Source organism: Rhamphochromis longiceps, linkage group LG22, assembly GCF_057381845.1.
Source record: "Rhamphochromis longiceps isolate RC_006_pf linkage group LG22, R_longiceps_female_GT1.1, whole genome shotgun sequence".
Taxonomy (NCBI): Eukaryota; Metazoa; Chordata; class Actinopteri; order Cichliformes; family Cichlidae; genus Rhamphochromis; species Rhamphochromis longiceps.
The window spans coordinates 14,441,680-14,457,466 of record NC_140577.1 but is presented as its reverse complement, the minus strand read 5'-3'; the positions used below and the strand labels follow the sequence as shown (position 1 = coordinate 14,457,466).

General features: G+C 39.0%; 1 protein-coding gene across 1 annotated transcript; it reads right to left on the bottom strand.

Moving 5' to 3' along the window:
• Window positions 1–352: 352 nt before the first annotated feature.
• dgat1a (diacylglycerol O-acyltransferase 1a) lies at window positions 353–15,745 on the bottom strand. Its single transcript, XM_085396163.1, has 17 exons — window positions 15,303–15,745; window positions 13,501–13,588; window positions 7,581–7,621; window positions 7,232–7,317; window positions 6,685–6,737; window positions 6,188–6,293; window positions 5,813–5,941; window positions 5,403–5,477; window positions 5,037–5,140; window positions 4,866–4,904; window positions 4,360–4,401; window positions 4,171–4,215; window positions 3,764–3,876; window positions 3,448–3,513; window positions 3,178–3,265; window positions 2,893–2,955; window positions 353–2,813 (listed from the first exon to the last, which is right to left on the bottom strand). Exons 1-17 carry the CDS (start codon window positions 15,560–15,562, stop codon window positions 2,667–2,669), a joined length of 1,545 nt encoding a protein of 514 aa, XP_085252289.1. The 5' UTR covers window positions 15,563–15,745; the 3' UTR covers window positions 353–2,666.
• Window positions 15,746–15,787: the final 42 nt, after the last annotated feature.

Sequence of the window (15,787 nt, the reverse complement as noted above, 5' to 3'; positions counted from 1 at the left end):
GATCAAAAGACAGCATCACAGGGTCTCTGCTAATAATGCTGCTTGCTTTTAAGTTTATAAAGAATGATTACCACAACTGCTTTTGATGTGCTATAACATTAAGTACAGGATTTAGGATAATCATCTTATTTGTCAAAAACCGAAGGAGGCACACTACTTGTTTAAGTCTTTACCAACTGAAAACCTACTAGAAGTTGGCCTAGAAGCCCTTTTCATTTCTGCCATATTTCAGGCCTGCTTATAGAACAAAATGGGTTTGCATCAGAAGTTTGTGAGGGTGGTCTTTGCCTGGAAGCTATTCAAATAGCCAACAAACCACATCTTCACAGATATGTACTGTGGTGTCAAAACTCAGGGGAGGTCACCAAATGGGGGAAAAGAGTTAATGAAACACAGACAAGTCCAATAACCATATAAATGTTTTTTTTTTTGTTTTTTTTTTTAAATCAAACACCACACGCTTTCAGTGACAGTTGCCTTTCCAAGATAATCTTTCTCTTCACTTTGGATTTCTGTACACATGAGCAAAACTAGCAATATATTCATTTTTACATATTGCATCAAAAACAAAACAAACACCTCAACATTAACTAATATTGAAGAAACACCTTTGAACTGCTTTGGACGCCTCTTTCTATCGATTGTACTGAAGTACGCATTTTCTGTTTTTCCTCAGCAAGCTCATGTCATTTAGATACATGGTTTGTAAATGTAGAAACTAGTTTTTAGGGGAGAAAAAAAAAAAAAAAAAAACTACTCAGATGTTAACTCTGGTGTCACACAATAACCGTATCTCACATCTGACAAAATTCAGAACTGGGTCACATTTGCAGATGAAAGTGGGTCAGACAAAAAGTGTCATTTGTGCAATGAAATACTAATAAAGTGATCAGAATGATGCTTTACTTTTGTGTTTTCAGGAAAAGAAAAATTATAGCTTTAAAACTGAGATTTGGTAAAATATTTCAGTTTGAGCTTAGTGCAGTAAATCTTAGGCTCCCGCACAAATCACCATACCATACAAAGAAGCCCACTTGCTACATAGATAAAAGTTAAACTACCTTTCCTACATTTTGGATTATATTACAAGTATTTGGCATCAAATCTAACAGCATTTTTCTTCAGTTTAAATGCAAGCATTTTCCCCTCCTTTTTACAGCAGGCACTTAGTATTCAGTAAGGAATGCCAACACTCAGTTCTATTACTGGTGCTCAAGGACAGTTTTTCCCTGAATTATGATCAAAAAGGAAAGAATGCAACCATTTTTAAACAAAAGGCTTTCACTTATCTTTCAAAGATTGATAAAATAAGAACATCTTCCTACATCAATTTATGGTATGTTATCCACACTGGCAGTAGTGTCATGTTCTGACAACATCTAGATCAAAGAAATGGACTCAACAAATACTGTAAATCATCCAACGTGATCAGGCTGTTTCAACTGCCTTCTTTAAATTAACGCAGCTTCAGTTTTCCCCTTTTAACAGCAACGTCAACAAGCAGATTACAGAACAGAAATCTCAGCACAAATTTGTTTTCTTTACATGATTGATACAACTTAAAATAATGCATCCATTGAAATCTATTGCTTCAGTTAACTGCATGCATCTCAAGTGCAAAAAACATTCATTGGTTTAATCTGGCAAATCAAACACTTAAATCATTAGTTTAAACACAAAATACCACATGTGATTTCAAGATGGCACAAACATCCAGCAAATACAATACTGCAAAACTATAAAATAAACTCGACAAATCAAAGGCAGTGCAGACACAAGATGATGATAAAGCCAAGGCAAGTAAGCCGGCAGCACGTGCTCTTCCGCTCAAAGCTTGCATTGATTTTGTTTGACATACAACTGTACAAATAAATCCACATCAACATCCTGGTGCTCAGTCTTTTTGGAGAGGAATCCTTGTTTCCTTCAGTTTTTTACCTTTGGACATTTTCAATGTCATTTTTAAATATACCATCCGTAATACTGGAAGTTATATTGCATCCAAGGATACATGCAAAAGTCAGTCTGGTCTATGTCAAGCCATGGAGATTCTTAAGTGGTTGACCAGGATGTCAGGCTTTAGCTTGTAGAAGTTTACTGGCTTTAACATTTAAAAGTGTTGCCTCTGGATATACAAAGATGCTCCTCAGCCCCTGATATAGAATCCCCATTTTCATATAGTTTCTCTGGAAGAAGGATCCTGGATCCAGGCTGTAGCTTGTGCACAGTTGGCAGTGGTTCACACTTGTTGCACCTGCTGGTATGTGCATTCTTAAACATTCACTGAGTGGAGGAGCGTGTGGTTTTTATTAGTCTTCCCACTTTTAAGATGAATGTATTAAAGCAGAGGAGTCCCCAACCCCCAAAGAAGTCTAACCTTTGAGCCAATGAACGGTAGATTAAACCACTAGCACCATATATTTGTTTTCGTACAGTGGATTGCACAGTTGGAGGCTGACAGGGGTGCAGTGTGAGACTAGACAAGACTCCTAAATATCCAAAATCATTTCCTGATGGTTTTCTAATGTGCAAAAATAAAGTCACAACTTTCGTGCCAAAGCTTCAACAGCTTCATAAACATCAGCTTGCCATGGATTCCCTCGAACCTGCTCTATAATACCTCATTGGCGTGTTTCACAGACTAGTGTGTGGGTGTCTGTCCTGTGTTATGTAGTGCTCCCGTAATGAATGACATAGTAGTCATGGACGTACATCAACACGGCGATGGGCTGTCCAATTATGAGTGAGATCCACACGGCCGCGTTGCCGTAATTTCCTTTCAGGAAGCGACTTACGAACAAAGCCAGAGGAACCTGAAGGGTTTAAAAGGTCAGAGGTGAATGCATGTGTATGCCTCAGTATATAATGAAATGAATAAATATAGGGCCTTACCTGAGCCATCATTCCCATGAATGCCCACAGTCTAAACATCTTGAGAGGAACGCTCACCAGGTACTGAGGAAAGAAACAGATTCCCTTTTTTAGAACTCAGCAGTTGCATTTATAACAGTGATGCTGTAAGCTAGCAACTCTTCTTTCAGTTTCTGTGCATGCACCAGGAACCTCTGAATTTCTGCCCTCATGTAGGAATAAAACATTTAGTAAAAACAGTCTGCTTCACATACAGAAGTAAAAACAGCCATCAAAGGTGTTTGAGGCTAAATGTTGCTCAGTTACCTCATGGAAAAAGGCAGAAGCCAGAAAAACAGCAGTTTGAGCCAGAAATTTGTTCACCCCCTTCCTCAACATTGGCTTATAGAAATGTCTGCAAAACAGGGAAACAGACAAATGACTCCTGGTCTTTCTTTTTATATCTGGGTCTAACTATATATGCACTATTAATGAGACTAAAGCCAATCAAACCATGTGGCAATACTGATTTTAAATAAATAAATAAATAAATAAATAAATAAATAAATACTTGTCATTACAGAGTTTGCTGCTCACCTCAGGCACCACTTGTGCACTGGGATGTTCCAGTTGGCCCAGAAGTATGTGACAGTCTCAGAGTTCCTGAAATCAAGAGCAGTTTAAGGAACTGATGTCAAAACTGCAGTGCGATTTGAATCAATATTTCTAGGAAAACACTCTTTGAAACCTATGTGATACATCATCTGTTGCATTTGGAAACACCATCACTTCTACATCTGACAGACTGCACAACATCATATTAAAGTAACAGAAAAATGGAAGAAGCAAAAAAATAAATAAATAAATGAAAGATGAGAGGAGTCACACAGAAAATGTATGCTTGACGACTCACCACCAGTCCCTGTAGAACTCCCGATCTCCAAACTGCAGGAGCTCTGCCACAAAGTTCAGAGAGGAATGGAAAAACCAATAGAAGAATATTAACCATATTAGATGGTTAGGAACCTGGGAGGAGGCAGCCAGGGGGGAGGATTAGAAAAGGAGAGAGGAAAAGGTGTCTAGGTTGGTAAGGTTGAACTACTGTTGACTAACAAATGTAACTCTTGAGACCTCTTTTGAGATGAGCACAGAATAAATTTCACTTTAAAAATGTTAAAATAATACAAAAAACAAAAAAAAACAAACAAACAAAAAACGACAATACCAGAATAAAGGAATTAATTTGAGTGTTTAATTTAGATCACTAATACTAATAACAGATCACTGATAAAGTCTCTGATGTGCAGTCTAGATACTCACAGCTAGTTTCAGCAGCCGCTCCACCATCCTAGAAAAGTCCATTTCCTTTAAGAAGTAATAAAAAAAAAAGAAAAAAAAAAGATACCTTTTCTTTATAAGACCGCTCCAGTTTCAGGCAAATATTTTTGACTCTTGCCTTATTGGAGCCATTGTAAGTGATGCAGTGAGTGTCTCTATGTTTATACACACCTGGAACGGTTTCATTGAGTTCTGAACACTTGGGACCATCCACTGGAAGACACAGACTTAGGTTAGGGTTTTTTTTTTTTGCTGCTTTTCCACAATATACTCAAAGAAGAAATGTGTTCGAACTAGGCATATCACAATTTCAGATTTTCACTAAACAATGTAAGAGAATGACAGATAAACAATATTCAGCTACAGAAAACAAACTATAAGTCAAATCTAAATATATTTATTGCAGGCAGCATTTTCCGGCTCCAAGGTTTCAGCATGTGGTAATGGAGTAGAAGCAGAATGGTAACGGCTATACGGGGCATGCCAACTTTGTAAATTTGATGCAAGAATCTGCTGGTGTGTGAAAGAAGTAACTGTAGCATCAGAAAAGTGAGCAAAGACCATTGTTATTTCACGACACCCCCGATTTAAATCACACTTGACTGATCAGTTATTTAATGCATGCATACAGTGTATGATCAGCATGCTTGCCAAGTGTCTGTAAATATTCTACATACCTGCTGTATTAATCCCACCAACAACTGCATGAGGAAAAGCTGGAAGAAAAGAACACGTTAAGATTTAAACAAAACATTCACCTCCTCGTTTGTGATTGCGATTCATTTTCTGTCATTATAATTAGGTCACCAACTAAAATTTTGGGACCGTTTCTGATCGTTTCCTCTCACCATTTCAAAAAGTCTTCTGATCAGAAACCTTTTGCGTATCCGTGGAGACCGTGGGAAGTTGAGCTGGTAGCAGAGAGTTGGTGCAAAGATGAAGTAGTACATGTCTAAAGACAAACACAAACAGGTCACATCAATGTGTCACATTAATGACTTGATCCTACACTTTCTGACTTTGATACTGGAATGTTTTAAAAAAAATTAATAAGACCTTGTGAAAAACGACATTTACTGGCTATACAAAGAGATACTCCTCAGCCCCTACTTTAACAAGTTAATATTTACACAGCAAATATTTTGACCCACTAATTTTCTTTCTCATTGTTGTTGGTAGCAATGTCCATCTGCACTAACTGTGCAGTCTGTTACCTCTGTGTGTGAGGTTGCCTGGGTAGGAGACATTGGTGTTAACCGCTGACCCGTTGGACTGTGCCACAATTGGACCTGAATGTGGCAGATGAATAGGCACAACAATTAGAATTTCAAGCATCATTCAATTTTATTTTATTCATTATGGTGTATTAAAATGAATCCACAGTAATATAGCTACAGATGCAGATCCAGCTTTCATCCACGGTCAATTGAAATAGCGCCAGCTATTCTATGAAAGAGTTGCACATGTTACTATGCCACCACTAGATGGCAGTATAAGCAAAACAGTGCAACAAATCTCTGCAGGTATGAATCATCTACTGAATTCATTCACAGATACGAGTCGTTTTGTTGACCTTAGTCACAATGATTCAACGGCTCAGCAGTTCCTATGTTAATATACTTACACGAATATGATCGTGTCATTCTTTTAGCTTTGGCTTGTCTGATTTCTCTGCACCACTTGTTGGAGTCCATGTAGGAGTACAGCTTGAGAAACAGCACTGTGTAGGTGCCTAAGGAGAGCACACCACCCACTGACACAGACACACACAATGTACGAGTCACTAGCAGTGTGCAATAGATGACATGGTACATAATAAATAAATAATGAACCAAGCATAGCTGGGTATGTGTACAGATTGACTCACTGGCTCACTCATATTCACCTTAAAGTACTTGACATTATTGCTCTCATTTGTTCTAATTTTCTAAACAGAAGACCCACTCTTGTGTAAAAAAGAATAAAGCATAAGAGAAAAAAAAAAAAAAAAATCATGTACCTGGTGTGATGGAGGTCACAGTGAGTACTGAGGCTGAAGGAAAGATTAACAAGGATGTCAGATTAAACAAGTGAAGAATCAGCCCTGTAGTTTCGGAGATTGTGCCCTAGAAAGAATAAAGGACAAAAAGTAAGCAATATTTTATTAATACTTTCAGTATTTTTTCTCTTAAGGAACTGTGCTATCTAATCTGGATCAGCTTCAGTGTTCTTATCGGATTTAAGAGCAGGTATAAAAAGAGGTGGCGCTGTGATGTTGAATTTACTTTGAAGACTTCGGCAACTGAAAAGCACCTGTTTCAAGCACACATGGGAGATCACAGAACGACAACCTTCTAATCAAATCCACTTTCTTTGTACTGTAAGAAAACAGTGTTATCACATCAACAAATAAGCTTACTGAGGTCGAAGAGTCCCAGACGAAGAACTGAGCATCACAAGTTAAATGAAAATTTAATCCAACACAGAAAAACACATCATATTCGTGTAGGGACTTACCACAGCCAGACGCCGCTCTATGTACAAGGCTGCTAATATGAACACATTGGACACTAAAACACAAAAACAAAAACAGTACTCAAACTCTATGAGATGCTATGCCATAAAAATCAAAATCAATCATTACTCTGTTTATTTCAGTCACGAACTTCAAAAGAGAATTTGAAGAACATTCAAATATGACCTTTGTTTTAAGTTCTGCTTTCACCCTAGTACTGATTACCTGTGTTGTAAAACACAGACTGCATCAAGAATCAACTGTATCCAAGTAAATAAAATCTGAACAATCACCAGCAAAATATATTATACACAGAGGCTCACATGAACTGCACTTCTATGTGGCAACATTGCACATATGAGCCACTGAAAAACTTAATTACTCTGGATCCATTTACATCTTTTGTACTTAAAGAAGCTGTTAATAACCACTACACAGCAATACAACTACAAACCATGTTTGTGAATTTTATCATCTCAATCCTAAAGTCACAAATAAACACAAAGTTGTAACTCAATAACCGTGTGCAGTAAAATTAAGGCTCCGTACCAATGATTAGGCATGCTGCTGGCCAGCTGTAGGGGTCCTTTAAGAAGAGGGACACTACTTGGATAGGATCTACCAAGATGCCATACCTGAAGAAGGAACAGAAATATATTTTACAGCTATAGGAAGTCATCTCTTAAAGTGATGCAAAAGGCTGGAGCCTGTCCAAGCTGATGTGGAACAAGAGGAAATAAGCTTCATAACCTAAGACCTGGAACAAGCTCATGCCTTAGAACATCTGTACTGCAGCAACAGTTCAAGTTGTTCTGGACGTGAAGCAGTTCTCAATATGTAAGCTCTTGTTGATTAAAACCCCCCAATAACAGCTACATAAATATAGGTGCATACTCACTTTATAATGTTCTCTAAGAAAAGTCGCGCATTACTCAGCACCTGAGAAAGATGCAACAGGACACAATATTAACATGACTCGTACTATAGAAATATTTCAAAGCATATTTTTCAAAGTTGTTCTTCATTAAAAAGCTGCAAAAAACCCCAAAAACAAAACACTTGTCTGAATCTTCAACGTGCAGATGTAACCGTTTGTTTATACACATTGAAACTGTTGCTATTCAAATTTGATGAAAAACAAACAACAAAACAAAACACATTTATTCTTATGCTGGAATTTATTAAGGAGGAGGATATTAGAAATAAAAATGTTAGCTGCTGAGTTATAAATAGATTAGATCCTCAGCTAAATTTAGCCACATGTTCCTGCTGTTCACATTGACACCCTGCTGAAGTGCACTCTGATAGAAAGTGTCGAGCAAAACAAGTTTATTATTAAATTGTATATTTAAGTTCAGAGTCCAGCTTCATCTCAGCCATCGGGGCTATCAGAGAGTCTAAGATAACGCTAGACTTTGCACAATTTAAAGAAGCAACATTATATATGGGATCTGTACAGTTCTAGTTCATTTTTATATTAGTCACTTAAGCTAGTTAAGATAATGAGGACATTTGGTGTATGACACTTAATGGGGTCATGCTGCAGTGAATATCCCCACCAGCTTGCCAAACCCCGGCAGCAATGTGGTTTTGTCTGTAGTCCAAACCAGTAACCTTTACTTTAGTAACCTTCAGCACAGAGGAGGCCACTGTAGCATGTCACACATTTACTGTAGCAACGTTTTGTAGAGAATATTGCAACATTGAAGATTTTCAAAGATTTGCCTTTTTCCTGCAGTGGAAACAAGGCCTACTTGTTTCCACTGCAGTGTTTTTCATTGTTACTGTTTGCCCTTTCTATGCACACCATTAAAATACTGATGGGACGTCAGTTTTCAGCACAGGATATTATAAGTCATAGGATCAGAGGGTCATAGGGTTCTAGGGAGGCTGAAGTAACAGTAAGGGCTGGGTACAGGGGCAAAATCTCTGCGCTCTGGGAAGGGTGAAGGAAAAAGGTTAATATGTCCAAAAGCTACTTTACTATAGTGTATGTTATGTTTGTTATCATTTGTAATGTTCTAGAAAATGAAATGCTATTAATAATAAATTTTTTTCGTCACATAATATACAGCTATCAAACTACACTATAGAACTATTAAATCAAAATATTACTTCTATCCACTTGTACTTTCTTTGAACAATCTATAATGCAAAATGAACATCCCTCTCTCTGATCTGGTGGATAGTAATTTTAACAATGAAAGAAGCCACTGATGCTCACTGAACCTGGCCTCTGGCAAAGATGCCCTGAGAAAACAGGTGAGAACAAAGATCAAATCTTAAAACAGGCTTTACGTCACAGTGCACTGACCTTGTCAGCCTGTGGCCATATAAACTATTTACATGGTTTACTTGTCTGCAAATCACTTGGAACAATGCAATGAACCATTCCAAGTCTCAGGTACTCTTCCCATATCTATGACCAACAAGCTCAATACTGTGTCTTAAACCATATAACAAAGATGAAGAAGAACTGGTCGCAGCCATCTGTGCCTTGTTAGTAGCTAATGAAGTTTTCCAATTGAAAATGAACAGGTCTGATTTTGGAGAAGGGGGACACCTTAAAACCAACATCTGGTATGCAGCTATTTGCCAAGCAGATGGGTCTGCAGCAGAACGAGCAATCTTCTCTTAGAGGTCTCTATAAATGGATCATGATTCATCAGGTCAAGTCAAGTTGGCTTTATTGTCACTTCAACCATATGCAGTTTAACAGTACACAGTGAGGCGAAACAACGTTCCTCCAGGAACCAAGGTGCTACATGCAACATAAATTTACAACATAAATTAACAGAAAACACTAAACTAGCTAACTAAGAGGCCTAGTTAGCTGGCTAGCAGAGACAAGACAGACTGACCTAACATAAATTAACAAAAAAAACCTAACTATCTAAGGAAGACTTTTTTTTTTTGTTATCAGACAGCAGACAAAGTGCATGTGCAAATGTGCAAACAAGAGCAGCAAAGTGACAGAATGATAGAAAAACACAACGTAACATAATAATAAGGTTTTGTGATGATGAGTTGAGGTAGTGGAGGAACAGTAAACATTCCTTAGTGTAGCAGCAAAAATTAGGAAGTGCAGAAGTTAGTGCAAAAAGTCCAGTAATAATATTGTGCAAAAGAGCATTTACAGGTTAGTGTGTACGATGGTTTGGTGGTGTAGGTCAGTGTGTTTGCGCTTGTGTTGATTAGTCAGTCCAGTCTCAATGTTTTGAGGTAGTTGAGTTAAGCTAAGTGATAGTGTGTGTGAGTGTGTGTGTGTTTGCGCTTATCAGTCAGTCCCTTTTTGCTGAGGAGATGGGTGGCTTGTGGAAAAAAAAAAAAAAAAAAAAAAAAAAGCTGTTGCACAGTCTGGATGTGCGTGCCCGAATGCTTCGGTACCTTTTTCCAGATGGCAGGAGTGTGAAGAGTGTGTGAGAGGGGTGTGTCCGATCAGCCACAATGCTGGTGGCTTTGCGAATGCAGCGTGTGGTGTAGATGTCCTCAATAGAGGGGAGAGAGACCCCGATGATCTTCTCTGCTGTTCCCACTATCCGCTGTAGGGTCTTGCGGTCCGATATGGCACAGTTCCCAAACCAGACAGTGATGCAGCGCTCAGGATGCTCTCGATAGTTCCTCTATAGAAGGTGGTCAGGATCGGTGGTGGAAGCCGAGCCTTTCTCAGTCTTCTCAGAAAGAAGAGACGCTGTTGGGCTTTCTTGTGCAGGGAGCTGGTGTTGAGGGACCAGCCGAGGTCCTTCTCCAGGTGGACGCCCAGGAATTTGGTGCTGTCGACGATCTCCACAGAGGAGCCGTTGATGCTCAGCGGTGAGTGGTCGCCTCGTGTCTTCCTAAAGTCAACAACCATCTCTTTTGTCTTGTCAACATTCAGAGACAGGTTGTTGTCTTTACACCAGTCCGTTAGTCTCTGCACTTCCTCTCTGTACGCTGACTCGTCGTTCTTGCTAATGAGACCCACCACGGTCGTGTCATCAGCGAACTTAATGATGTGATTTGAACTGTGTGTTGCTACACAGTCATGAGTCAGCAGTATGAACAGCAGAGGACTGAGCACACAGCCTTGTGGGGCCCCAGTGCTCAGTGTGGTGGTGCAGTTCCCGATCCGTACTGACTGAGGCCTTCCGGTCAGAAAGTCCAGGATCCAGTTGCAGAGGGAGGTGTTCAGGCCCAACAGGCTCAGCTCAGGTAACAATCAGAAAATAAGACTATTCTAAAACAAAGCTTAAAAAAATGTTTCATGAACCTCAGAATCAATTTCATCAGATCACAAATCAAATGGTAACAAATAATCTATGCAGGTGCTGAGGACAAATATAAACAAAAGGTATTCTAAAAGTCTCAAAATCCCATGTAGACTTTGTTCCCAGGGTTCAGATACTAGATGATGACAGCTCAGTAATTACACAACATGAGAAGTATTTTATCCTGCCAGCAATGCAGAGGATGGAGTACCAAGAATATTGAGTTTTCTCTCACAAGAAGAATTTCTTACTAGTATTTTGGGCTATTTTCTTAAAAACTTAGTTTTTCCCTGTTATTTTGTGTTAAATCTTACAAATAAAAAAATAAAAAAAATAAAAAAATCATGGAGGGCACAAAATACATCTATATTCCCATCTCTAGAAGCATGCACTTCTACAGCTGACATTTTAGGAATTTATCTGATGGTCCTTGTTATCGAGGACAAAGTACACAACTTACTGAACTCCTAAATATACACACATTCAAGGCTCTGGGGGTCCACTTGACATTTTTACAGCCTGATCCTAAAGCATCCTCTGAAAAACGTCTAAAGTGAACACCATCCGTTGGGTATGTGGTGACCACAAAGTGAAAGATGTGCTGAACGGCAATCTAAACCTTCAAAAACGGGAATAAACCCGTCATAGAACCACCCACACACACACACACACACACATATACAGAAATCTGCATAGATACATCCAGACAGAGCAATCATGCAAGTACATCTACACACAGATATGCAAAGCACACACACACACACACTTAGAGTCAAATTCCCTTTCATGTGGATTACAGCTAACTGGATATTTTTAAATCTAGATGTCTAATATAAGGCTAAAACTGACAGGATTCTCTGGGGCACTGCAGGCTGTCTCTGGAGACAGACACCCACACTTCCCTCACTGGACTGGGGCAGAAGCTCTTGTTTCTAAATGAGGTTAACAGTCCTGAAGTCTCCTCAACAGAGAGGGACATGACATATTTAACTAAAATGCCTGCATTCAGCCAACTTCAACAGAAGTATCTTGCTGTATGAAAGCCAGGTTGGCCAATTTAGTTATTAATGCTAGTAGCACTACAAAGTATAGCAGCCACAATGGTTAGTCTTTGCATACACTGTAGCAAACCATTTGAATTATTTTAAAAGGAGCTTCAGCAAATGTTACTTTCAAATAACTAGCTAGCATTAACAATAACAATACTAGCAAGCATTGTGAGCTATTGTGAATGAAGGAATTTCTTTGTCATTACTAATAAAAATGTCCCTGCTACAGATAGAAAATTGAGTTTTTCATAGAACTGATAACTGTTAAGGATGTTGGCTCACTAAAAATTTACAGTAAATAAATCACCACAATATTAGATATGGGTCCAGTTAGATCAAAGTTAGAGCTGAAGCATTTTGAGTCAATCTTTTTGGAAAGAATCATCACGAATGATCTCCAGAGTTCTAATTTATTTATGTTATTTTGCAGCTTTCCCCACATGAATTAAAAGAAAGATAAACACCGTCTGAAAGGTCCTACGGACAGTTAGCCAAAAAAAAAGTAAACACTTTTTTTTTGTTTACTAATACTGTTAAAAAAAAAAAAAAATCTACATACCTTGGAGCAGATGACCTACTCAATAAGACTCCAAAATGAAATAGGAGAGACAAGATAGGAGAAACAGTGCCATTTAACCATTGAAAGAGATTCGCTGTCATTATATGAGGAGAAAGAAGTCCTCTTTTTTTCTATTTTACTGTGATTCTAATCCCACAACCTCTTGTTTTTTTGTTGCATGTTTTGCGTGATGCTCATTTATTTTTTTTGCCCAATATACAAAACTCAAATAAAAACTTAAAAGACAGGACCCTTTTACTGTGAGGAGAGAGTGTTAACCACTGCGATGCCACGCTGTCCTAAATCACTAATAAAAGGAAAACAATTTGGCAGCAAATTAAAGACCCTCGCGTAATATAAGCCCACCTAACAAAGTTCACTTTTGATGAGAATGTTCAAACAAGCTCACTGAGATTAAACTGTAGCTTACAAACACGCCTCTTATCAAAAATATAGAAATATCTACAAGAAATGGCAACCCAGGCCAGAGCAAAACCAAAAAAAAAAAGAAAAAGAAAAAAGTACTTATGTGGCTAATCTGCAAGTGTTATGAGAGATAACACAAAAGTCGATTTATCAGCGTTCCTGCAGACAACACAACAAGTTAATGTGTCACAAAAAGTCAATGTAACAACAGGTCTAACAGCAAGCCCAGAGGGATGTGTACTTTGTGTGGGCTGGAACTTTTGTTTTGCTGCAGTAGTTTGGAGTTTTATACACTTTGGATGGCTGAGTGGCTGAGTGAGTGAGTGAGTGAGAGAGAGAAGTGGCAAAGAATAAGAATAACCATACATGAGCTGTTGAGATTAGAGTGTAATTCTTTGAGATTTCTTGCATGAGCCTTGTCCAGACCAGTAAGATTTAGGTGAATGAGGGGTCTAACTTTCTAAATGTTACAGTTTTCGAAGCAACGGTGGCATACATTTTCATTTCTGCGTGGACATGTAATGAGGTTTAACTCACCAGCATGACAACACACCAGTTGAGGATTCCTCTGTAGTTGCTGTAGCCGCTGGCTGAGCTCAAGAGAGACTCCTGTAGATTGTGACACCTGCAGAAAAACACACAGTCGTTCACCATTGAATTTTAGACTGTAATCAAATGATTAGCACTCTTTCCTGTCTCACTGTCTCCACAAGCTAAGGGGGGGAATCTAGTTAGGGCAACAGGATTGATTTTACAACTCTTACAAAGCACCGATAACTCAGAGTGAGTCATTTATGATTAACACATTGAGAAATCCTTCAAAAATGACACACGTGTGACTTCATGTTGAGGACCAGCTATGCTGAACTTCCTTTACTTAGCTTATTTTCCTTGATGGACCGATTACCACTTTCTTGGTGGTAATGCACTTAACAACAATGTGGTATAATCTGACATTAAAGTTAATATCAACTTCAAGTTAGGATCAGAGGGAAATTATTTAATTTCTATACCAGCTTTTACGTGGATGAATCACACACTGCAGTTAAAAGGTTTACATAGCACTGCCCCCAATCTATGCTTTAGAAAACTGAAGCGTTTCATCAAGAAACCATAAAGGAACTTTTACACAGCCATAGGTGATAAAGGGTGAACGAGGACAGAGGAGGAGAAGACTGGTCAGAGGAAAATGGTTAAGAGGTGAGGAGATGGAGCAATAACAGCGAGTTAGGAAAACTGTAGAGAGGGCAAGAGGATGGAAAAATAAAGGAGGAAAAACCAAAGTGGTTTTTAACATAGTGCCAGGACACTCACTCAGCATGAGAAATGTGCAGAAATGCATGCAAACAGTAGACATGCTATCGCCAAAGCATGTGTCACAAGAACACATCACTTGCCTACGTCAGCTGGCTGGGATCCAATTAAAATAAAAATTAACCACAAATTAAAATCACCTTCCTTTTACTGGGTATTAAAGTGCCGTATTAGGACCCTGGCCTTCACACCAATTACAAGGATGTAGAAATTCCATGGGGTAATCAAGAAGGCATGGCTTCAACCTAAAGAAATGCATGCTTTAAATAGGTAGGCAGATCTGAGAAGCTGGTGTGGTGCCCATAGGTAGAAGCACGGGCTATTGTTTGCAGCAAGGTCGGTCATACCCTACCTGTTCTCCTGACACACCCTGTATACAAACTCAAAGCTACCCTCTGTTCAACAAGTGAGTGAGTGTCCTGCCAAAGAAGTCTGTTACTACTATTCATTTTTATATTGCTTCAAAATTAGAGACATCTGAGACAAACTCTCCATCGATCTGCTGACTATTTTCTTAAATTATTTATTATTGGCCTGGCAAAAGAGCAAACTCCAGCTAATAAAAAAAGCAAGCAATGAAAGTTATGTCAGTTTGTTTATAAAGCTGGAAATAAAAAAGCTCCCCAGACCTGTGCCAGACTCTCACAGATTGCATTCATGCAAGGCTATTAAAGAAATGTAGAAAATGCAGAAAAAAAACAGGGGATGAACGAAGGCAACTCAAAAGGAGGCATTTAAAGCTTATGGAAATGTTAAGATTAAGTGCAACTTTTGGGTTTCTGCAACTCTTTTTTTTTTTTTTTTTTAATGCCCACTAGCTCAAGAACAGCTTTGTAAGAAATAAGTACCAGCTAACCTGTCATGAAACGGCAATTAAGCTACTGGAAACAATGGAGGTAAAATAACGACTCTGGCTAAATTACACATGAATGAAAAGGGGAGGAGTAGTATGAGATGTACCCCTCTGCTAACAATTTACCGTTAACGTCTGTACGTAATGCTGGAACGTTAACGTCAAAGGTTACCTGAGCTTTTCGTTGATATCTTCTACCGCACTCCTCTGTTTCTTCGGACTGTTTGCGAGCTGCTGCTGCTGTGTTGACTTCCCCATTTCTTTCTCCACATTGCCGTTATTGTTCGCATGCTTCTGGACCTTGTCTGCGGCTTTTTCTTTAGCGGAACACGGTGGAGGTTTCTCCCCTGCGTCTTGCCTCTTGGTTTGCTTGGTGCTGGTTGTCCTCCTCCGGCGGGTTACGGGCCCTCTCGTCTCGGCTGTTTCGCTCATTTCCGCGGCTTCAGTCACGCTGTTTCTACCTGCTCGACATTGTTGGTCAAACTGCCCGCCGCTCGTTTGTCCCTCAGTAACTTCACAACAGGAGCTGAACAAACAGCAGCGGGATGTTCTTCCTCCTGCAATGTGAGCGCTGGTAATGAGAGGGGCGGTTCATTACGACGGCTCAAGGTGCATTTGTCAGAAGGGTTGCCAGTTCTGTATTTTCAGCTAACATCC

Bases quoted from the DNA above. Each gene is read 5' to 3' on its own strand.
- dgat1a (XM_085396163.1), bottom strand. From the start codon at position 15,562: ATGAGCGAAACAGCCGAGACGAGAGGGCCCGTAACCCGCCGGAGGAGG. The intron at 5,942-6,187 runs GTACATGATTTT...TGTCTGTGTCAG, and splicing joins TGTGACCTCCATCACACCAG to TGGGTGGTGTGCTCTCCTTA. The intron at 4,905-5,036 runs GTGAGAGGAAAC...CTTTTCTTCCAG, and splicing joins TCAGAAGACTTTTTGAAATG to CTTTTCCTCATGCAGTTGTT.